This window comes from Equus przewalskii, chromosome 9, assembly GCF_037783145.1.
Source record: "Equus przewalskii isolate Varuska chromosome 9, EquPr2, whole genome shotgun sequence".
In the NCBI taxonomy this organism is placed as follows: domain Eukaryota; kingdom Metazoa; phylum Chordata; class Mammalia; order Perissodactyla; family Equidae; genus Equus; species Equus przewalskii.
In genome coordinates, this window is record NC_091839.1 from 80,362,306 (window position 1) to 80,387,434 (window position 25,129).

A 25,129-nucleotide genomic window follows, 5' to 3' on the forward strand; every position below is an offset into this window, starting at 1 on the left:
GGCCATGGTGTTCTCCTATTGAACAACAACAATTCCTGAATCTCTGACATCACATGAGGTCCCCTCTGTGATTCTGATGAAGCGAGATACTGTAACCACACCTGAGCACAGACCAAGAGCCACTGTACAAGCCACACAAATGAGTGAACATCTCCCTCTTGTGGCTGACACAAGTACTGCTGCTGCTCCACCTGGTCCCATTTCTCCCACGTCCTAGATAAAAACAGACACGCAGTTGCAGAATGAGTCCCACTTTCTGATAGCACCCAATGCAGAAGAAACCCGTGTTCACTTGCGCCCTCCTCAAAATTACTTTCATGTGCTCAAATTCTTAACAAGCCCCTCCTCACACCTCACTGATGAAGCACCCAGAGCCCTCCAGTGTGTGGTCTGTCTTGCTGCAGCAAGCGTCAACAAAAATAATTGACCACAGCTGTGTCCTGGTGGGCTTTGACGACATCCACAAAGGATGGTCAGCAGTATATGCTTGCTGCAGAACTTCTGCCATGACCTCCCCAGTCTTAAGATTCTACCTTTGTGATCTGCACATTTAAATCCTGCCTCCCACTCCCTTCACCCTCTACATTTCTGTATTTTCCAAAATTCTAAAGCAATGATTACATTTTAACATCAGTTAAAATTATTATTGAGCTACATATTCATGGGAGAAAAAAAGACCACGTCGAGAAACTGCTGACACCTCTTTCAATACAGAGGAGCTCAAATACCGTCACAAACAATGAACGTGTGTGACAGTCACTTCATGCCCTACTCCATGCACCCCCCAAGGAAAGACATTAAACTCAATTATAGTCACTGAAGAGCTGTTTTAGGGCTTCTGGAAAAGACATGCTCTTTTAGCCTGTCCCTGTCCTGGATGGAGGGTCTGAGGATCTCAGTGTGGAGTCGGAGGGCAGAACCCAAAGTGGAAAAGGCAGAGCACAAATGAGTCCTTGCTGACACCGTGAGAGCCGCTCGGTCTAGACGGATTCAAAACTAAGGCTGCCGTAAGTCTTTCTGTTTTGCCTACATCACTGTAAGTTAGATTTCTGTCACATGTATCTGTTACCCTCCTGGTTAACATACAAATAAAACACTTTTTCTTACCTTAGCAAGTTTACTTGAAAGTCACAACTCCACAAGTACTTTTTAGTAAAGACACGTATTGTAGCAATGTGCTCTCTCTGTGATCGGTCACCAAACAGCACATTCCTGCTCTGTGCCTTTACTCCATGGATGTTATTCTTCAGTTACGAAGAAATGCTGCCATGTATGGCATACTGTCAATATACAAATCACACCATTTCCAGTAAAAAAAGTCTATCACAAATAGTCCATCAGATCAGAGTTCCAGGCTCAGCTGAGGATAAAATTTACTCTAAAGCTCTTTGCACCAGGAGGCAGCTCAATAAACACTTGTTAAATAAATAAACCTTGGAGTTTGTCGTTGTGTAAAAAGAACGACTTACTCACAAGGGACGTACAGTCTACAAGCTATACAAGATAAAGTCATGAGGCCGGCCCTGTGGCCCAGTGGTTAAGTTCGCGCGCTCCGCTGCGGCAGCCCAGGGTTTTGCCAGTTCGGTTTGAATCCTGGGCGCGGACATAGCACTGCTCGTCGGGCCAGGCTAAGGCAGCATCCCACATGCCACTACTAGAAGGATCTACAATAAAATATGCAACTATGTACCGGGGGGCTATGGGGAGAAAAAGGAAAAATAAAATCTTTAAAAAAAAAGATAAAGTCATCACATATGTAATTCTAAAAGTGAAAAGGAGAAGAACAAAGTGAAGTTATGGTTAGAAATGGATGAGACTAAATTTGATCTGCTATTAGGATAAAAAGCAAGAATTCACGTGAAAGAGTTGGGAAACTCTTACGTGAAAAAGATGCACCAAATCCCTCAGCCATATTCAGTGACAGTGGTGGAGAATCGCATAAACATCGAAGAAATAAAACACATTCTGCTGTTATGCTCAAACTAAGGCATTTTATTAGCTGGCTTTATGCCTTAAATATCCTGGTTACCAAACAAACAGTTTCCACTAATTCTAGACTAAGCTTTCAAAGGTTTACTTGCTGGAGAAAGAACATTCTTATGCTTAACACATAATACCTTTATTATAACCTTCAGCAACCCTTAGCGTTAACTAAAAAAACTGCTCAGGTCAAACATTAACTATGGCAGCAACCCAATGTAGTTATTTTTCCTTAAAATTGTGCAGTATAGTTGAAAATCAAGGAGAAAACTGTAAACATTTTGTGGTTTGGCTGGAAGTAGAGTTCATTTCATGATGATTTAATGTCTTCCAATACATATTTTTGACAGTTTCCATAAATCTCAGCAAAGTAAATCCATTTATTAACATTTTTTAAAATGAAAGTGCAATATTAGCCTTTCTTTGCCAGTTGGCAACTTGAAATTGTTGCAGGAGTGGTTACTAATACTTCTTTGCAGCTGATTGTAGCTTCAATTTTCTCTCTCACTTAAAAAAATATCAATTGCACATTGCTCCTTTTACTGAATATCTGGATTCTTCAAAAAGAGAAGTTGGCTACTTCATTGCATTTGGAAACCCATCATTCTTTTATCTGTAAAGGAAAAAGGAGATATTTGCTATAATTTAATAAATCACATTATGAGAACAAGAGGAAAATGACAGTGAAATGATTATTGCATCACAATCAAATTTTCTCCCTTTTTCTGCATCTTTGCCCCTTCTCTAGTCATGCTATTTCTGATATTACTACCATCTCCCCGTTATTTCCCACAGGAAACTGTATCTCATTTTCAGAATACTCTTCCATAAAAAATGCTCAGACAGATCAGAAATGATGCTGCCGACAGCAATGACGTTGGATGACGTTTACTGCATGCTCTGCGTGTGCCAAGGACCAGGCCAAGGGCTCTGCACAGATGGTCTCACTTCACAACTACTCCAGGAGACACAGTCCACTAGCCCATCTTTACAGGGAATGACGCGGGGGAGAAACGCTGAGCCGGTGCAGCTGGAGTCCGTGGGGCGGCACCAGCCTGGGCAGTTTAGCTTCAGAACTAACAGGGAACACACGAGACTGAATTTCAGCGCAGCCTACAGCCCTGTGTTCAAAGCATACACCCAATTAAACAAAGTGAGTAAGTTGTATGCAGAAAACAATGAAATGAAGTAATGAAGCCCCTTTAAGAATATAATTTAGGGGCCAGCCCCGGGGCCGGAGTGGTTAAGTTCACATGGTCCGCTTCGGTGGCCCAGGGTTTCGCTGGTTCAGATCCTGGGCGCGGACACGGCACCATTCATCAAGCCATGCTGAGGTGGCCTCCCACATGCCACAACCAGAGGCACTCACAACTAGAATATACAACCATGTACTGGAGGCTTTGGGGAGAAGAAGAGAAAAAAAAAAATAAGATGGGCAACACTTGCTAGCTCAGGTGCTAATCTTTAAAAATAAAAAAATAAAAATATAATTTATATTAATCTTGACAATGTGGAAGAAAATTTAAATTAGTGAAATTTTCTGGTTCATTTCTGGCTATTTTCTCCAAAATTCAACTACACCTTCCATTATATATTAGGTATGTTTCAGAAACATTACCAATGTTACTGAACTTTTTAAAGAAATCATTTCAAATGCACTAAGAGCCAGCTATTTAAAGACATAAATTTAATGAGAGTTCTTTTATTAAACAAATCACTACAAAAACTCATCTCACTCTTTAATGTCTGCATTCCCATAATTCAGACTGCGTACTTACAGACCTGTCCCTCAACGCATCTCCTTTCATTTTGAGCAATGTTACTGGTGGAGAAGACAGTCTGGAGGTCTCTCGATGAGAAGTTCTAAGACCACATATTTTCTTGCCATCATTCTTTTAATTTTTTAATATAAATTTTAAAATCTTGTTCTAAAACCGTAACTGGGTTCCCCTTAAGCCATCAAATCCCAGTGACCCTTCTTAGAAAGACAGAGAGGACCTCATGAGCATGGACACACGCTCAGCCCTCTAAGCACCTCGGGCACCCTTCTCAGAGAGAGAGGACCTCATGAGCACGAACACACGCTCAGCCCCTCTAAAGCACCTTGGGGACCCTTCTCAGAGAGAGGACCTCGTGAGCACGGACACACGCTCAGCCCCTCTAAAGCACCTCGGGGACCCTTCTCAGAGAGAGGACCTCATGAGCACGGACACACGCTCAGCCCCTCTAAAGCACCTCGGGGCCCCTTCTCAGAGAGAGAGAGGACCTCATGAGCACGGACACACGCTCAGCCCTCTAAAGCACCTCGGTAACCACGCCGGCAGCGATGGTGGTGCCGCCGTAGCGCAGCATGAACCTCCCCAGCTCCTTGAAGTCTTTGTAGAGCTCAAGAGCCACGGGCCTTTGTGTCTGCAGCTCCACCAGCGCGTTCTGGCCTTTAGTCAACAATCTATCAAGAAAAAGAAAAAGAACAGAGGGATATCCAATAGTGGTGAATAAATGTAATAACAACTGACAACTGAAAAACAACTATTTCACACTCAATCAATAAATCAACTTAGTCTTTCAAAAACTTAAAAAGAAAAAAAGGTATTTCTTAAAACGAAAATACGTGCCTTTGAATATTTTCTGGATTAGCCAAAAGAAATGAGAGGAGTAATTCTAGGTATAAGAAGCATTAGCTAGCTCATATATATTTTTTCACCAATTTTCCACATACAATGCTATCCCTTGAAGGATCCTATAACCTAAAATGCTCAAAGCCCTTCCACCAGAGCCCTCCCTTTCACTCCTCATAAAATTGAGAGGTTCAATGATGGAATGAAGAAAGCAAGGCATGTGCATTTTAAAAGAGGAAGACAGGGGCCAGCCCAGTGGCGCAGCGGTTAAGTGCGCACGTTCTGCTTCAGCGGCCCGGGGTTTGCCGGTTTGGATCCAGGGTGCGGACGGACATGGTGCCGCTTGGCCAGCCATGCTGTGGTAGGTATCCCACATATAAAGTAGAGGAAGATGGGCAGGGATGTGCGCTCAGGGCCAGTCTTCCTCAGCAAAAAAGAGGAGGACTGGCAGTAATTAGCTCAGGGCTAATCTTCCTAAAAAAATAAATAAGATTTTTTTAAAAATTAAAAAAGAGGAAGACAGTGTCTCCCAGGTAAAACTCCAATTGGTGAGCCACATGCTAGGAAATTATCTTTACAGAGGATAATCCCCTGAGTGCCAACAGACTACTCTAAACCTCTCCCTCCCTCCTCTCTTCTCACCTAGGAAGAGTGGTTCTTTAACAGAGATTCAGGACAAAATCATACAAGGATTTTTCCACAACATATTGTTTGTATGAAATGAAGGGAGATAGGGCATGGGCCTAATTGCAAACAGTTTCATACAAATAAACAAACAAACAAAAATCTTTGTGCATGGGCCCCACCCACACATAGAGAAAGAAGCAGAACCCAAAAGGGGATATTTTGGAAATGTTCTCCAATTTAATTTTCATGTGCTCCAGAAGGCAAGAGGACAGCAATCATAAACTCCCCTTCTGAAAGGTTCTTTAAGGGACAGACCTTCAGAACAAGCCACTCAAGTTTCTAAACAAGGATTTCAAAATTTCCAAATAGTGGTTTTGGACAATTTCAGCCCAAAGTCCCATTCCTTAGGAAAGACAGCATCTAATATAGTCTGCACTTAATTTAGTTTCTAGAAAGTTCGATTCCATTCCATATAAAGCAATCAAGTGTACGATGTGCCTGAAGTGGAAACGAAGGGAAAGGCAAATGGCGCTGGCACAGAATAAGAGAAAGGACTACGCTACAAACAAGGCAACGGGGCAAATGAACATGAGGAAGACTGGAGCAGGAGCAGGGGAGGGGGAATTCAGGATCGAATGTGACGGGCCCATTTCAGACTGAGAGCTCTCCAAGTCAAGCGTGGAGCTCAAACAACCTGGCTCTTGCCAAAAAGCATATAGTTTCTGTGGACCAACTACCTGGGTTGGAATCCTGGGTCAGCCACTTGCTGGCTCTGTGACTTTGAACATGTTATACAATCTCTCTAAGCCTCAGTTTCCTTATCTGAAAAATGGGAAACAGAATAGTACCTGCTTCATACAGCTGCTGAGACTATAAACCACGCAAAAGCATTCACGACACAGCAGAGAAAATCGTGGTCTTCCAGAAATGTTAGCCATTAGTTACTATCACATTTCTCAGAATATTATAGCAGACACTCATGCTAGAAGCCAAAGGCTCAGGTTAAAAATAAAGAACCATGCTATGAAAGAAGTAACTCTTCCCTCCTAACAGGGAAACAGGCATGAGTTTAGAGCAGTGTGAAGATTCTCTCTTCTACTTGCAGCCAACTCATTAACCCACTAACCACCTTTGGCCTCTTACACAGGTGCAAAAGAGGAGGAAGACCCAAGGACCGAAAAAAGGGGATTTTGGGTGGGATTCCCCATAGGGTGGAAGTGAGGAAAACCCCAAACCTGAAGCAGCCAAGCCAAACTGTGGTTAGCCTTTAGTTGAAATGAGGTAAGAAACAAGATTCTCAGGAAGCACTTACTTTGAAGAATCCCAACCTTGTCCCAGCCAAAAGGAACTGTCCACACCTAGGCTGGACACTAATGGTCATCAGAGGGGACCAATGTGGTGGCAATCACCTTCGCTTAAAGCTCTAGGTGGACCTCAAGCAGAAAGGAAAATAATTCCAGGGTGGGAAAAATCTGGGAGCTACAGAGCATGCAGATCCCCTTCTTCCTGGGTGCTCTGAGTGCAAGGACTGATTCTCATTAAGGAAGTGACAAGAAAGTGAAGAAGGACACAGCCAGAATTTGGAACCAGAGGCTTGGCAGAATTCAAATTTATCTTTAAAAATGTAGGACTAATTATTTAAATATCTTTATTTTTACATGATCAGTATCTAGGGCTTGAGGGATCCCTATAAATTTATATTCACATTTTTATTAACAATCATACCCCCTCACCACACATGACAGAAATTATATCTAGCATTCACACCTAAGGGGGAGCTTAAACATTTGTTTCTGTGTGTTCTTAATCTAGTCCTTGAAACAATGATTTCTGAAACAAGGAAGAATAGATTTCACTTAGTACAAAGAGAAATACAATAGAAATGAATTAATCTGTAAGGAATTTGCTTAAATGGCTTGCGTGTGTTATACTCACTTAGGCTTCTTCTTTGTGACTTCGCCCGTGCTTTTGTTTAAGATGCTAATCAGTCGCTTAATAACAGCAGGCTCGCTGACGGTCTGGTAGTGGAGCAGCACCTAGAACAGAAAGGGGAACACTGAGACGCTGCTTCCGACGGCACCTCTGCCTTTTCTCTTGGCACCCACGTCTCACACAGTCAACTCAGCACGACCGCTCAGAGCCCTCCAGGACCTCTGCTCACTCCCTCCCAGCCCCACCACTGTAATCAGGTTGTTCCCAACTTACCAGGGAGCCAAGGTCATGGGAGGGTCCCTCCCAGCCCCACCACTGTAATCAGGTTGTTCCCAACTTACCAGGGAGCCAAGGTCATGGGAGGGAGTGTGAATTTCTACTCCATCACCTACTGTGCAAACTTTAATACATTATGTAACCTTATTACAGGGTTGTGATGAGAATTAAACAGGATCAGACACAGTGCCTGGTATACAGATGTTCAACAAATGTGAACTGTTTCATCATGAAAATGAGGGAAGGGGAATCGTCATAGCAGCAGTAATTACTGTATGCACTGTTGGATAACGAGAATAAAACATTATATGGGAGTTGAGACAAGCTCTGACTCAGACAGACCTCAGTTCGAATCCTGACTGTACACTTTCCAGCTGTATGATCTGGGTCAGGTTCCTTATCACTAAAATGAGGAAATTCACATAAGCTTACTTTAACGTGGTGCCTAGCAGGTGGTAAACATTCAGTTAATTTATGACCTTAAATATGAGATATTACTATTTATGTTTTAAATTAAAGAAATTTAATATCAAAAAAGTTAAGTAACTTAATGTGGCCATGGTGCTAAGTGTCAGCGGTAAATTTTATGCTTCGGTCGGCTGCACTCAGAGTGAGACTGACAATCCTCATTAAAATAAAAAGCAATGAGTGTGCAACACGTCTCCAGTTTGGGTATAGTGGAAAGAGCAAATACCCAGGAAGTGGCAAAGCTAGAGAAGTTTGATTTGTAAATACCACTTTAGGCTGTTTTCTTGAAGAAATACTAATTCTCTACTCTGGAATTTCCTGGCTAGAACAGTTTACACATTCAGAAAACAGAAATGCAAGGGGAACTGTGGACGCACAACCCTGGACTTTGGGAAAAAACTGAGTCATTCAATCAGCACCTTATTAATTCTATTTCTGTCCATTTTTTTCTCTCTTTCCTCACTGTTACAAAAGCTGTCCAGGACAGTCATCTCTCCTCTGAATTAAAATACAGGATGCAGGTTCCTACCTGCTCTCTGCCATCACTCTCGTCCCTCCATAACCCATTCTTCATATGCCTACCAGACTGATTTTCTAAAACACAAACTTAATGATACATCTTTGCTTTTTAAAACCGTGGGAACTTTAATTCCACTACAAGGCACCAGGCCCTTCTCAGTCTGACTCCCGCTTACCTCTCTAGCCTCACCTTTCTCCATCCTCTCTTGCATCCTACACCCCAGACACACTGAGCGTTGGTTCCCTATACACAGGAAGCCCTTTCTCCCCTTCAGGCTTTCCCGTGCGCCATGCGCTCTGGCTAGAACACACCCTCTCAAGGGGGCTGCTTCCCTGGGCAACGCCTGCTCACCCCATGCTACTGGGGGCCCAAACAGCATCACTTCAAGAAGCCTGAACCCCCAGTCTGAGCTGACATCCTTCCTCCATGTCCCAGAATCCCGCCACATCACATCTCACTTTTCCTGTAACTGCTGGTTTAAATGTCTCTCATTCCTGCAAACACGAACTCTGTGAGAAAAAGAACTCTGTAGACCAGGGCCAGACATTTCACTGGCACTGAGCAAATATCTCTGAAATGAGTGTAAGAATGAAGGAACAGAGAACATCTAAAACACATGGAGAACGTCAGTCACAAGAGTTTGGTTTTCTTTAAAGGCACAAGCGAACCTCCATTACTGTACAAAGGCAAACCAGCTTTCTTTTTCAATGGCATTTGACCACTGAGAACTGGAAAGATCCTCCCAAAATTAACAAACAACTCAGGGAAAAAAACCTTCCGGGTGAAAGGGAACGGGGTGAGAGCCACACGTGTGCATTCCGTGGGCCCAGGCCTCCAGCAGCACCAGTGTACACACAGGCAGGGCTACAGACCTAAGAAATACCCCTTTTGCAAAAAGCAGCTGAGGTTAACAAGCGGGATTCCCCTCACTGGGCTTGGGTGTGGCTAAGAAACTGTATTTGTCACCACCTCTTGCCAATTCGAAAGAACAGTCGCATGAACCTCATTAGGCTCCTCCTAAGCTTCGAGTCCCACGTGTGGGCCCCGGGGAAAATCAGAGTGAATGAAGAATGGGCTGTGGCAGTACAGGCTCAGGTTTTAGGTTTACTTGTCTTTCTATCTCCGCAGCGTCTTACAGACAGTAGCTCAAAAAAATATTTAATGAATACGTGTGAAAAAATCTACACGCATGTAAGTGTCAAGTAACTGTCTACTGCTTTAGCATTTTAATTTATATTATATATAACCAAAGGCATCTGTAATTCAAAGCCATCTGAAGCATAATGCAATAGGGAAAAGCACTGGGTTTCAGGGTGAAAAGTTCTGCGCATGAGTCCTGGAGTGCCCACTTATGACTCAGGTGCCACAGCCTCTCAAGTCTGCAAGTCCTCATCCGTAAATGGGGACAAGCTAAGACAGGTCCACAATCTCCTACTGCAACTCCTAAATCCCAAAAGACTGAAAACCTAAGTCTTTTCCTAATTCTGTTATAAATCCACTTGAGTAGTCAAACAAGACTTGAAGTGAGGCAATTTAGAGTCCTTATGGCTTTCACCGAGCATTAATGTTAATAAGTTGTGGAGAGGAATCTTCAGGATGTTCAATTGCAGGGTGTCGCACATTCTCTGTGAGGGGTCTTACATAACATGCACACACCATATCATCTCTCTAAAATTGGAACACTTCTCACTCTGGAACACACGAGCCTGAAGAGTTCCAGATAAGGGCTAGGATGCCGTACCTCACACAGGGTTGCGAGAATCAAATTATCTAGTGTTTTATAAACTATAACAGGCTACATAATCTGTTAGGCGGCAAAATAAGTCAAATTAGTATTTTGCTTACACCTCCAGGTGATTTATATTTAAAAATTTTCAATGCATAGATGGTCAATTTGCAACAAGGGAGCCAAGACCCTTCAATATGGAAAAAGCAGTTTTTTTCAACAAATGGTGCTGGGAAAACACGGAAAAGAATGAAGATGAAGCCTTACTTTACACTGTACATAAAAATTAACTCAAAAAAAGACCTAAACAAAAGAACTAACACTACGAAACTCCAGAAGAAAATAGAGGAAAATCTTTTTGACGCTGAATCTGGCAATGAATCTTTGGATATGACAGCAAAAGTATAGGCAACCAAAAAAACAGTAGATCAACTGGACTTCATGAAAATTTAAAACTTTTATGAATCAAAGGATACTACCAAGACAGTGAAAAGACAACCCACAGAATGGAATATGTGCAAATCATGTATCTGATAAGGGGTTAATACTTAAAATCTATAAAGAAATAAAAAGATGCTCAACTTCACCAGCCATTAGAGAAATGCAAATCAAAACCACAATGACATCCACCTCACGGCCATCAGTTTGGCTATTATAAACAAACAAAAAAATCACCCACCCACTCAACACAAGAAAGGAAAATAACAAGTGTTGATGAGGAAGTGGAGAAATCAGAATCCTTGTTGCACTGCTGGTGGAAATGTAAAATGGGGCAGCTGCTATGGAAAACAGTTTAGCAGCTACTCAAAAAGTTAAACATACAATTACCATATGATCCAGCAATTCCACTCCTGGGTATATACCCAAAAGAACTGAAAGTGGGGGCTCAAAAAGATCTTTGTGTGCCAGTGTTCACAGAACTATCATTTACAGTAGCCGAAAGACAGAAGCAACCCAAATGTCCATCAACAGATGAATGGATAAAAAAATGTGTTCTATATATACAATGGAATACTACTCAGCCTTCAAAAGAAATGAAATTTTGACACATGCTACAGCATGGATGAACCCTGAAAACACTATGCTAAATGAAATCAGTCAGACACAAAAGGACAAATATCGTATGACTCCACTTATGTGAAGGACCTAGAGTAGGCAGATTCATAGAAAAAGAAAGAACAGTGGTCACGGTGGTGGGGGAGGAGAAACGGGAGGTACTGTTGAAGGCGCGCAGAGCGTTAGTCTGGGATCAATAAATCGCTCTGGGGATGGATGGTGTTGATGGTTGCACAGCAGTGAGAATGTACTTAGTACCACTGAACTGTACACTTAAAGATGGTTAAAATGGTAAATTTTATGTTATGTATACTTTATCACAATAAAAAAATCAAACATGAATTTAAAGGCTAATTCTTCTGTTTTTTCTTCTTAAAAATATCGTGAGTTTACCAGATAAACCAAGGGAAACTTAAATCTATTTATGTAGCATTAAGGAATTAGTCCCTAAATAGTCAAATCTTAACTGCTTAGAAAGCCTTTCCTTGGTATGTACTGTACGTATGTATGAATACAGGTTTGTTCCCACAGGAAGTGGACTGAACAACAAAACATGACCATTTTTTCCTGAAACAATTTCATCCTGGTATTCGTGAATCAATATACGCAGGTGGAATCTCAGAAAGCAGCACTAAAAACTTTCAATTCATACTTATTTTTAAGAAACGACAGTAGACAGGAAGACGATATTACTATTCAAAGTAACCGTTAACCTCTTGACCTCTCTATCTCTCCAATGGCAAAAATTATTGCTGCATGAGTAAAAACACAGTCCCAACCTCTCCAGCTTCTCCCTGTAGGACACGCTGCTTTCTAAGAATGAGTGCCGTTTGTTCATGGCAATTAGGTCGTAGTTTCCTGCCTATCAATACATGAATTTTTAATATTTAAAAATTAAATATTTTCAACTATAACAATTTTTTTGGAGAGAAGTCTTTACTCCTTTTTTTATCGTATGGGAGAAATGGAATATAATTATAAAACTAAAGCACTTAAGCATCTTATAAGCAAAGCACATGGTTATCTCAAATAAAGGCGTATGAGCATAAAACGAATTTAAATGAGTTAAATAAATTTATTTCCAACTTCTAATATACTATCACTAACTAAAAGTTTAAAGGCCAATTACTATTACTGTCTTACTTTTATTTCAAAGATGCATCAAATGGTAAAAATGATCTGCTTATATTTTCAAAGACAAGCAATTTAATTAATTAAACTCTAAAATTAGAGTTATGTCCCTAAATATCTGAAAAAACTTACACAGAAAACAAGGAATTCACCCCATTCACAAGTAGTGTCCTTTGTGGATAAAGTAACATTACAGTATGAAATCCTCCTCTTCCCATAAATATGCATGTTCAAATGATGCTGCTCAATGAGAACCTGCATGCCAACCTCACAGCACGCAGGGTCTGAGCGTGTGCTTCAGCACAAAGTTTACCCCATGCCAAGGATCCCAGAACAGACCCGTAAATGCCAATGGGGGGACAACATGTACACACAAAAATACACTGGAATGCACGAGTAGATATGTATGGATTATGCAATTACAGAACATTCTTTGTATTTTTTTGTGTTTTCCAAAATTTTCTATAACAATGTATTACTTTGTGATCAGAAAAACTACAAATAAGCATATTAAAACAAAAGAAAACCAGAAAGACCCAATCTGAGAAGATTGTCAGGTAACCTTTAGAACACAGCAAAAAAGTAGCTACCATTTTCCCTGTATAAATTTTATTATTATTAGTTTGTATCCGATTGATTATAAAAGTTTTCCTCAATGCCTTTTTGAAAAAGTCCCCAGGCTCAAGGATCAAAACAAAAAGGATTTCAAATTCTAATTTCATGTTTTTCTGGACTAGAGTAATAAGATGTGAGTTGAAAATAACGACAGCATCATCACTTATAAAGAAAGCTATTACTCTTTAGGATAAAGTTACTCTGAATTTATAAAAACAATAACAAACATTTTGAAACTTACAGGAAATCCTTTTGTGACAGGAATTTCAATATTAAAGATGAGGATTCGGGCCCTGAAACGAGTGCAGGCTTTAATGGGCTCCCTGGGGCCACAGAAGATGCAGCCGACACTGGAACAAAAACAGAGAGAAGGCAGCTGGGGGACAGTAAACATACATGCAGCAGGACACCTCTGAGACCATTTACAAGTGGAGCAATCAAGGACACGAGGGGCCTGCTCTCCACACTCCCCAGGTCCACGCATGGCTTTATGTCATTAATACCCTGGCATCATTTCATACCTAAAGTTTTTGCTCAGAGAAGAAGTACATGTGTTGATATTATTAACTGCAATGTGAAGGAGGTTTTACTTATCATTCTTACACTTCTGCAAGTGCCTGTTTTTGGCCAAATGAAATTCAGAATTAATACTCATTCTTTCATTTGAGCTGGTGAATGGCAAAATTTACGTGTTTCGAGGTCCTATATCCAAAACACTGGCTGCGTAAACTCATTTTCTCACTCACTTGATTTTGATGATATCCATCCCAACCAACGTAAGACTGACATGATCGCCCGCGGCCGCCCAGTCGACAGGTTCATCGTGCAGAGTGATTCCTGGAAACGAGTAAGAACCAAAGCGCACAGTGAAACGCCTCAATATCAAACCATAACAACCAGGAGAGCTTGCTGCTGTGCCTCAGCAGTCACTACTCATCATTTTCAGTATGAATGGATTGAGAGTGAGAAGCGTAACTGTGAGCGTTGAGGAAAACACACTTCCTCCAGACTTGACTCTTCTGGAACACCGCCCTAAACATAAGGTGTCCATAAAAAGCTGACTTCTGCTTATTTAATCAAGATTGTTAAACTCATTTACTCAGCTGGTATATTCATTCAACAGGCCCCATACAAATATTTCTCTTATATCAATGAATGCAGGCATAGTAATACAGTTCAAATTACTTTTAATAACATAAAAGCTGGGACAGGGGAAGGTGCCTAGTAGTATTCTGTTCTCTCGAGCTTTGCTTTTAGATAACCATCTAAACAGCCGCCTGTGTTCCCCGAGGAACCCACAAGGCGTCGTGTTTAGTCACATGGTGCTCACGCAGGCCCCTCCACTATTTCTGGCCCAAGAGAACTGCGTCCCAGAGAGAGACATGCACGGTGATAACTGGTTAGATGAAAAGAAAGAGATGAATGACGTAAGAAAATTTAACTTGAAAATGAACCCAGGCGCTGCTATCTGGAATAATCCGGGAGGGCGACTCAGGGCAATACTCGGTGTCCTTCGTCAGAGGCTTTCAAAGCAGTCTCATGTGTGCTGTCTCCATGGCATAAATTTACGGGAGAGTTCCCTTCCACTGGAACTTGAGCCTTTTGAGGAAGACAGCCTGTGGGCCAACCATCGTGGAATAGTTCTTAATTGACATGTTTTCAGTAAATCATAATTCACCCGTATCTTTCTGAAAATCCTCATTTTTCCCATGGAGCACACTGTTAAGTGCGTTCCTTTCAGACTTCTGGGGAGTTCCAGGAGAAACTTAAGAGCTCTGAGACAACCTATGGTTTCGTTCACTATTTCATGTCTGTCTACATCTACATTAATCTGAGAGGAAGGGCCATACCTTTCATCAAGGTGTCAAAGAGATTCCTGACTCTGAAAATGTTACCAAGTATGATATTAAGGAATGTTTGTTAAATATTCAACTAAATAAATTTAGTTTTTAAATGTAATATTAAAATGACCATATCTGATTTTTGCTATGAAACGTGGGACTAACGACAGGAGCTAGCTACTTATGTACAACAGAGACTGCCTTTGGCTTAAGATTTGACGAGCTTTCCTACTAGAAGATCAATTAACCATACAGAACTTTATAAAGGTAATATAAAATCTGTTTTTCTCCCCCCAGGCATGTTACACTGTCCAAGCTACGCTATTTCTCTTCTGAAGGACCCTCTTCACTGGGTCTGTGCGTCAGCCACGGCAGCACCTCGGGCGCTCTAACAGAAAGGGGCATTAAACAACCAAGTCAATGAGGAGGAAGCAGAAGGGTCAGACCCTGAGGCCTGAGAACGCATGTGGGCTAGGAGGGCAGCTCTCAGGAGTGGGTGGGTCCCGGGGGCTTCTGATATGGCTCTACCTTTAAGAAACATGGGATTAAAGATAAACGTTGGAGTTTCTCTGGTGGGGAAGGGACTGAAAGAGAGAGGAAAATAAGGTGGGTGACCTTCAGAGGTGACCAAATTATGACTTTGGAGGTCACAAGGCAGCCAATCTGTAAAGTTCACGATAATTTTAGGATCACGGCTTTAACTCACGCCTACTGACTGTAAAAAAACATTCCTATTCTCAAAAAAGCTCATCAACATACAAAGAAATTTCAAAAATATTGTAACTCAATCACTTTAAAAAAACAAAAGTAGAGGGGCCAGCCTGGTGGCATAGCGGTTAAGTTCACATGCTCTGCTTTGGCAGGCCAGGGGGTTCAGGTTGGGATTCTGGGCACAGACCTAGCACTGCTCATCAAGCCACACTGTGGTGGCATCCCACATAAAACAGAGGAAGATTGGCACAGATGTTAGCTCAGCGACAATCTTCCTCAAGCAAAAAAAGACTGGCAACAGATGTTTGCTCAGGGCCAATCTTCTCCACCAAAAGAAAAAAAGAACAAAAAAGGAGAGAGCTGAACTTGAAAACAATAGATCTATGGAAAATAAAACTTTTTTTTTAAAAGTGCGTATTACTTTTTTCTAAACAGAATATTCATGATCCCTAAGCAAGCAGAAAGAAAAAGGTAAAATGGAAATAACTGCAGCTTTCATTCCCTTATTCATTTTTAAATTTAAAACATGTTACCTCTTAATAGATATTCATTAACCTCTTACAATCTCTAAGAAATCAGCTGTTAAAGTAGGCAAATTAATTCAAACAAAATGTACATTTAAATTTATAAACTGGTTAGGTACAACTCTGGATATAAACTCTAAATAAGAGTAACAGAAAGAAACGTATGGAAATCAAAACAAATTTTAACATTCCCAGTAGGTTATATTTAGCTTAAAATTGTTACAAATCATATTACTTTACAGTATAACAGGTCTTCAGTTTTATGTTGAAGTCAGAAGCTTAGTTGGAAGCTAGACTAAGGCTAATAAAGAATTATAAACTCAATCAGAATTCAGAAAAGAATAACATATATATATGTATGGTCAAATCATCAGAAGACACAGATAGTTATCAGCTATGATGAAAGAAAGGTCATATATTAGATCTACGTGCAAAAGCAGTAACTGTGGCACTTCAGCTCAATTTCTCTATTCAACACTAAGATTTTCTGCATTTGCATCTTATTTTCTTACTTACGTGTTCCTATATATAAAAATTTTTTTGGTATAAATACAGTCAAGGCTGTTAACATATAGTAATTCTGAAATGCACATTTCAGCACAACAGACCCTAGTAGTTTGTGCTGCTACTGGCTACTTAGTGCCAGGTTGAGGTGAGATTGAAGTTCTGCTACTGAATACTATTTTAAATGTATCTGTCAGGTGTCTCTACATCTGGTTAAATCCTAACCAGTCTTCTTGAATCAGCGTCAAAAAAAATATGCTACCACATTTAGACTGTAATATGTACATATATACACACATAGCCACAACAGAAAAAAATCGTTTAATGTTTTCACATTTTTATCTTTAACAGTCAGTATCATTTTGACAGTCAGTTACAATTTCAGTAAGAGGTTATTTACTCTAGAGTTAATAACTAAACTACTTTTAAAAATCTGCTGTCTCAACTTAAGGGTTGTTCAGCAAGAGACCCTTGCAGAGGAATACCTTTTGCAGTACAAGTTTCATTAGGAGGCATTGCTAGCAGTCGGTCCCCAGTCTGGATGTAACCAGCTTCAATTTTACCAGTTACACAAAATCCAGATCCTTGATCTGCAAAATGAGGCAACATTCTGTAATGTTTCATAGAGTAATGTTATCCAATAATACTGTTAGCGATATTTAGTTCCCCAAAACTAAGAGTTCAAAAAACATTAGCAATTACCATTTCAGAATGTTTAGCATATCTACTAAATATTCTACTCTTGAGTTTCTTACAAATAAAAATATCCATGCTACCAAAAGTCAGAGTTCATTGCTTTTTCAAATATTTACTGAACTACTTAGGTGCCAGGCACTGTGATAAAGCCTGGGGATAAAGAGATGAAAATATAAGCCCCTACCTATACAGAGTTACACTAATGGAGAGAAAGACAAAAACTATGACACTGTCCTGAGACAAATGCTATTTACAATGTACAATGGAAACAGAAAAATGTGCACAGAAGAACCCATGATGAGGGAACCATTCCACTTTGGCTGAGCACTCTGAAGAAGAAAGAACGGCCACCAGGAACTTGTGTGCACAGGTAGAGAGAAGGAGGAAGACACTGCTGATCCAGGAAACTGCATGTGCACAGGCACAGAGTCCTAACCGGATGTGGGATGTGCTAAGACCCTTGTGACATTTACATGGGGGATCACACGGCATAATGAGGGAAAGGCAAGACATGAGGCAACAGAGACAGGAAAGGGACAAGTAACAAAGGGGCCTCTTAAGTCACACTCAAGGCTTGAATTTCATGCTTGGTTAAGTTAATGGGAAGTCAGTAAAGAACGGTGGACAGAGAAGGTGCATGATGGTATTTGAGTGTCAGAGAGGAGAGGAAATGCATACATTGACTGTAGAAAAGGAATAAGCTCAAGGATTTCAGAATAAGGGATGACAGATTTTGGGTGATAAGGTAAGTGAGGGATAATGACAAAGGGGAGAAAGCTGAAAGGATGATGCATTAACTGTGATCCAGGAAATCAAGGAACAAGACCCATTTTAGCCTCAGTGGATCCGAAGTGTCTACAAGACATACAGGTGGAGAAGATGCATTCCAGGGGACACCAATCCCACCACATTCCAAGAGAAGGGCACCCCAAGAGCACACTCCCTGTGGAGATGTCCGGAGCAATTAGCATCTGTATCAGGAGAGTGAGAACAGGTTTGGGTTGGAGATACAGATTTGGGAAGCATCAAGATGCCCGAGGTAGATGAACTCATTGATACCCACCCAAAAGGAGCATGTAGACGAAGAAGAGAACTGAAGCAAGAGAACACCAGTTAAGAGACAGCAAGAAGAGCCCCCCAAGAAGATAGGAGAGGTCAGAGAAATAGACCACCAGAGAGAAGTTTCAAGGAGGATGTGGCTACCAGCCTCAAAAGTAATGCCAAATTCGAGTAAGACGGAACTAAGACAGAATTGAAAACTGTTCGCTGACTTTGGCAACCAAGAGGTCAATTCATAACCTCAGCGGGAACATAATGAGGACAGCAGCGTAGGCAGAGGCAGGAAGCTGCCTGAAGAGAGAAGGGGAGGTGAGAACGTGGAGTAAGCAAACATGGCTAATCAAGAGAAAATCCAGCACCTCTGTATTTTAAGCAGATAAGCGGCATTCTGGAAACCATTACCATATTTCCTCTACTACTAGAACCTCAAAGCTAATGATGATAATGATGCATTTCAATTGTATTGAAGGATTCTTTCAAAGCACCTTCACTCGCTCATTATCTATTTATTGTGTGTATTATGTGCCAGGCACGAGGGAGGTCCCGAAGATGTAGACAGAGAAGAGACAGTCCTTGCCCCAAGGAGTTCACAAGCTAAGTGAAATACATGGGCAGCATAGAAGCAACTAGAAAAGTGCAGGAAAAATGTAATGATAGAGGGTACAGAGAACACAGAGGACCTTGGGGTATGTGTGTGGGTGAGCTCACCAATTGTGAACTTACTGCTGCTCGGTTCCCAATCCACTCTTCACCCCTGCTCCATGACAATGGAGATTTGGGGGACAACTGACATCTTCATCATACTGATGATGCCAATGAATAAATACATCGTATCGTATTTTTATTGAGATGTTTTATTCCATTTCCATTTCATAGTTTTCTATACAGGATCTTTTATCTAGTTAATAAGCTCTGCTATTAACCCTCCGGTTTTACCCGTGTGTGGTATCTGTCTCCTGACTGGACCTAGACTGCTACAGACGGGGTGGAAACGGGCAAGCAAAGAGAGAGGAGTGATGCATGGTAGACATGGGCAATGAGGCCTCCAGGAGGTTAAGAAATAGCGAACGATCTCGTCTGGTTGAAGGATACGGAAACTTTTAAAGGGAGAAAAATACCACGAGGCTAGAAAGATAGGGCGCAAGGTTTTTACGCTTGGAAGACGAGTATGAAACAGGGAAACGGGGAGTAAACGGAAGATTCTGGGCAGGGGAGTTAACCGACTAGAACTGTGCACTCTAAAATTAATCTGGCAATGAGCCTTACATCGACATGAAGAAGGGAGAATCTGCAGACAAGAGAACAGTTCCGTGCAAGGAAGGAGGGCAGGAGAGAGGGAGAGGTGGGGCCGTGCTGAAGCAGCATGGCAGTGGCAGCACTCACCTTTGAAAACGTCAGACACACATAACCTAAAAGGCTTGTCAACAGACCTCTGAGGAGGCTTGAAGGAATCTGGGAAAACGGCAAAAAGCAAGGTTTAATTTCAACTGTCACTTTGGAATCATCTCCAAAGAGCCCATTATAGTCTCATGTCTCTTAGAAAATAATCTTTTTTATAAATTACAGCAAGTGCACTGTCATTCATCTAATACTTTGTTGCCTATGAAGTGTTTTCACATATGCTACCTCATTTAGTGTCAAGGAGTCTATGAGGCAGGGGGCGTGGGCATGAGCCTCATTAATTAAATCAGGAGAACTGAGTAGCAGACAGTCTAAATATTGCACATGGTTTCAAAACTGGGAACTGACCTCCTCTGACTACAAATCCCAGACTTCTTCATACATATTCGTCTCCCATAAAGAACTCTAAATACCAGTTAACATCAAGCTCATAATGCCTTAAAATTAACATGGAAATATACTTACCAATTTGTTCTAATAAACAGAGCCCTTTATACCATTTTGTGAGTTCGCTTGATTGAGATCTTGTGATGAGATTCTCACCACTGAGACCACTCGTAGGAATAAAAGCTACATCACTTTCCTATTAAAAAAGATTGAATATATGAAACTTAATACAACACTGTTTAAAAGTAGTTAAAAGGTTCCCCATAACTATAACTGCACCAATTTTGCAAAAGCAACACAATGTACTTTTTAAAAAGTAATAGAAATCAGAGACCCTGAAGTTATCCCATCTAATAGTTTTTAACTTTTTCAATTTTGTGGGAAACTTGCAGATTTATTCCAACACACTCAAGCATTTTTACCTGGTAACACAGGCACGTTTCACATTTTTGCTGGAGAAATTCCTCTCTACTAGTTTCCACAGTCCTAATCTAATAGGTGGGGGGAAAGCCTTTTACTTATACTAAAACCAAGCTTTCTAAAATATACGCTATCTTCTAAGGAGAAGTAATCCAAAGAACATGAGATAAGATATACATGACACCAGGGGGAGAGGGGGAAGTAAAAGCAAAAAGAATTAAACACACTTAACGAGCCAAGAGTATCAAAGTTTTAGTTTTTGTCACTCACATCAGTAAGATGAGATTAAGGAAAGTAACTAAATAAATTTAAAATTACCTTACCTTAAAACCTGCTTGCTTAAGAAAGTGGCCAAGTTTGCCAGTAATCTCTTGAAATCTTTCTTGTTGCCAATTAACCTGATAAAGATCCAATTTATCTTTAAAACTATGCTTCAGACCATGCTATATAAAAAAGTTAAATTTCTGCAATAAAATGTAAATAATCAAGACTATAAAATATAAAATCTATTAAATATAAAATCTGTTAAAATTAAAACTCAGAACATCAGATCTTACTAAATATGATCTAAAAGTATCTTTTCCTACAACAGAAAATCTGGAAACAAACTCCAATACATACAGAATTTTTTGCATAAGCTAAAAGTGACTTCAAACTTGGATAGTAAAAGTGAATAATCTATTAAACTGTGCTTGGACCAACTGCTGAAATACAATAAGATTACTGACACACTCCCGCAAGCTAAATAATGTAAAAATGTACATGTAATATGAACTCGAGATAACGATATGCAGGTTAGAGTATTTACGAGTAAGTGTAACTTGGAAATTCATGTCCAAATAAGATGGATTAATGGATGGATACCGGGGTAGATTCACAAAAATGTTATCAAGCAAGCAGCATAATGTTAAATAGTGGGTATAACATGAGTGTTTACTATAAAATTCTTTCAACTTTTCTTTATATTTGAAAATTTTCATACTAAAATACTAGGAGGAAAAAAGGTATATGTAATAATGATACTATAAAAGAACTAATTGTGTAGAAAAATGAAGGTGACTATGTATCTGATCCCAAGGTAAGAAAATATCTAAGCATAAAGAAGTCAAAAGAAAATATTTATAAATTTAAATATTACTGAAAAACATACCATAAACAAAATGAAAAGTAAAATAACAAGTTGAGAAAAATATCTAAAAGGTAAGATAAAGGGTTGACATCATTAATAAATAAATTATGCTTACAAATGGTTATGCAAAAAAGCTTCAAAAATGAGCAAATTATTTAATTCCAAAAGAAAAAGTACAAATGGTTAATAAATATACAAAGTATATTTAAGTATTATTAATATTCACAGAAGAATAAGTTAAAAAAAAGAAATATCTTGTTTCATACATCAAATTGGAAAACAATTTTTTAATAGCAGCAATGTTGATAAGAGTCTGGGAAAGTGAACCCACCATACGTGCCAAGAGTGAATAACTACAACTTTTCTCAAAGGCATGTTGGTCAGGTACAGCTAGTCTTAAAAAGGAATACGCCCTTAGGCCCAGAAATTTCCATAGAATAAACCATTTCTGAATACATACATACACACATGTGAAACAACCGGAAATATTCAAAAGTAGGGGATTGAATCAATTACAGTATATGTTTAAAAAAGACTACAATAAATCCATAAAAACAACCTCTTTATACAAAAATTATTAATTACTTGGAAACACGCACAAGAGTATAGTCAACTTTTTCAAAAAGCAGATAATAAAAAGATTATAATCCAATGTTGTAAAGAAAAAGATTTTTATGTATAAAAATAAATTGGATGGATGTACAAAATGAAATGTTAAAGGTTTTTTGGAGGAAAGCGGAGTTGAAAATATAGGCTGTTTCACATTTTCTTTATACTAAATGTATATTATTTTATAACTAAAAACAATTTTAAGATTTTTAAATTAATTTTGAAAATGACAAGACAATTTCTAGCTTAAAAATTACTATCTCACTTATTTAAATATCAGGATCATGAATTTATTTTTTAAAATAAGGCAAATGGACTAATAAAATGTACACCAGTCACATGTGAGATCATCACTGAGGCGGAACAGCACCTTAATCGGCATCTAAAATGAACGCTCATAGGCCTTTAAATACCTGATCCATCTTGTTGACGGCCACTGCAAGCTGTGTGACCCCGAGAGACCGAACCAAGAGGCCGTGTTCTCGTGTTTGTCCTCCCGTCTCAAATCCAGCTTCAAACCCTCCCCTGCTGGCATCTACAACAAGAACGGCTACGTCTGCCTACGGAAGAAAAAACAATCTAAACAAAACATAATGCCACGGCATTTTAACTCAAAAGGCACATCATACAGTTAATTGTGTTGGTCAGATTTTAAAGGCAGACGCCAAACACCAAAGCAAATCAAACAAAAGAATTACATGATAGATTAAAATTTTAAAATAAGAAAAAGTACTAACATATGGCCAAAAATAATGACATAAAGAAGAATAAAAAATGTCCATATTTGACTACCATAACAATTAAAATATCTAGGCAAAGGAGGAAAATCATAGAAAAAATTAAAATCCAAGTAAACAGGACAAATATTTATAACATATAAGGTTTAAAAGTTATCATCTTACTAGAAAGTCTTTACCAAAAAAGGAAAAAAAGATATAGCTCCATAAAAAATGAGTTAAAGGATATAGCAAACAATTTGCTAAAGAAGAAACATGGCCAACAAACACGAAAAAACTCAAATTCATTAGAAACCAAAAAAAAAGGACAATAAAGACACATCAACAAAGTCCTCCCCTCTGCCATTTTTACCAACCACACCGGGAAAGAGTAAAGACATCATCGACTGTGAGTGGGCAGCGAGGCGGCGCCCTCACATGCCTTCACACTAAGCACCAGGGCCTTAAAATTAGGTACACTTGGCTTCTCATCAACTTCACCTCTAGGAGTTTATCCCAGAGAAACAGTAAGGGGTCTACAAAGACATTTGTCAGAGTACTGTTTATAAAGATGAAAAACTGAATAAACGAATGATGAAAAACAGCATATTCGCCCTCTACAGCCACTGCAAAAGAAACTTGAACAGTTTCCTAACCCTTGTGGACTGTTTGGAGAATCAGACGAAAGACACTTCTCCTCTCAACCTCAAGTTACACACGAAAAGGAGGAAGCCAGCAAAGCTGAGCTGGAGCTCCCCGTCCTCACAGGCCCTCCTGACACTAGTTTCACAGGTGCCCTTGACAATGCTTTTGTGCTGGTGCTTTTTTATGTGACTCCACTTGCATCATGGAGATGCAACCTTTGAAAATTTGCAATGAACAGTTTGTGAAACCAAAGATGTTCCTCTGTTTTCATTCTCATCAATTATTTCTGTCAATGCCTTGTCAGGGTATTTTTTAAAGGAACACTCATTTTTCCCTTTTCAGCTTTTGCCTTGTATGCATACCTGTTTTCACAGAAATGTGCTTTTCTATAATCCAGGAGACAATGACTGAGTTCAGGTTTCCCCTCTTCAGCTATCCTCGGACTGTTACAGTAATCACTTCCTCTCAAGGGTCCTCATCCACACCAAGTGCTCTGGCCTTTGGTCAGAATGAAGGCCACAACAGCTTTTCTCGTCACTGTATGTTTACGCTATCTAGTCTGTAAAGAATCTCACACACATTACCATATAATCCTCACGGTAATGGGAAAGGAAACGGTCACAAAGTAAGCAAAGAATTTATCAGTTACTTTGCTCTGGACGTCAGAATTTAAAGTGGAAGTATAATCCACGTACTTTGGTGGGGCAATTTACAGGATTATTTCTATCTCTTCTTCCTTTCATTCCTACCCAAATACTCCTGCTTTACTTCTACTCTCGAGTGCAGCATTCACTTCCAATCCTTCATGACGTACAATGCCAGACTCTAATTTCTCAATGAGATACAGTTCTCTTGGTCAAAGATTCTTAGTTAAGAGCATAAACTGGAGAATCGTGGAAACATGGCTTTCATTCGTGTGTAGTCACTAACAGGTCTCACACCTCAAGCAAAGGGTCCAATCTTCCTGGGTATTAATTTACTTGCTGCACGAAACACTGGGGGATAAACGTAGTTTATATAAAGCACCAAGCCCTGACCTTCCAACTCCCTAGGACCAATAATGATAAATCTCTTTCTTTATCAGGCTTTGCTAATAACTGTCAAATTATATTTACTTTCTTAGGCTAAAATTCGAAATTCGCTGAATTGGTATGAAGATACCTAAGGCCAGGGGCTGGCCCAGTGGCATAGTGGTTAGGTTCATGGGTTCAGATCCTGGGGAAAGACTAGCACACCGCTCATCAAGCCATGCTGTGGTGGTACCCCACATACAAACTAGAGGAAGACGGGCACAGATGTTAGCTTAGTGACAATCTTTCTCAAAGCAAAAAGAGGAAGACTGGCAACAGATGTTAACTCAGGGCCAATCTCCCTCAGCAAAAAAAAAAGATACATAAGGCCAAAAGTATTCGTCCTAATCCTCTTTCCTATTACCACCTCCAAAAAACTACCTGGCAGTTTCTCTGTTCTTTATATGAAAGTTTGTCTTTGGGAGCTCCAATGCCTACACATGATCAAGGAAGCCCTTTCAGCAGCTG

The 25,129-nt window shown here is 39.9% G+C and overlaps 1 protein-coding gene across 4 annotated transcripts in view; it reads right to left on the bottom strand.

Annotated features, from left to right (window-relative positions):
* Positions 1 to 1,971: 1,971 nt before the first annotated feature.
* The window catches only part of HBS1L (HBS1 like translational GTPase), a 78,313-nt gene continuing 55,155 nt past the window's right edge, over positions 1,972 to 25,129 (bottom strand). For all 4 annotated transcript variants that reach the window (XM_008528311.2, XM_070559379.1, XM_070559381.1 and 1 more), the window contains 10 exons: positions 22,644 to 22,790; positions 20,816 to 20,890; positions 20,151 to 20,268; positions 19,668 to 19,736; positions 17,015 to 17,119; positions 13,696 to 13,786; positions 13,191 to 13,299; positions 7,161 to 7,261; positions 4,285 to 4,429; positions 1,972 to 2,593 (listed from right to left, as the gene is read on the bottom strand). In XM_008528311.2, coding sequence (XP_008526533.1) covers positions 2,582 to 2,593; positions 4,285 to 4,429; positions 7,161 to 7,261; positions 13,191 to 13,299; positions 13,696 to 13,786; positions 17,015 to 17,119; positions 19,668 to 19,736; positions 20,151 to 20,268; positions 20,816 to 20,890; positions 22,644 to 22,790 — 972 coding nt within the window. In that variant the 3' untranslated portion in view covers positions 1,972 to 2,581. The remainder of the gene's footprint in view (positions 2,594 to 4,284; positions 4,430 to 7,160; positions 7,262 to 13,190; positions 13,300 to 13,695; positions 13,787 to 17,014; positions 17,120 to 19,667; positions 19,737 to 20,150; positions 20,269 to 20,815; positions 20,891 to 22,643; positions 22,791 to 25,129) is intronic.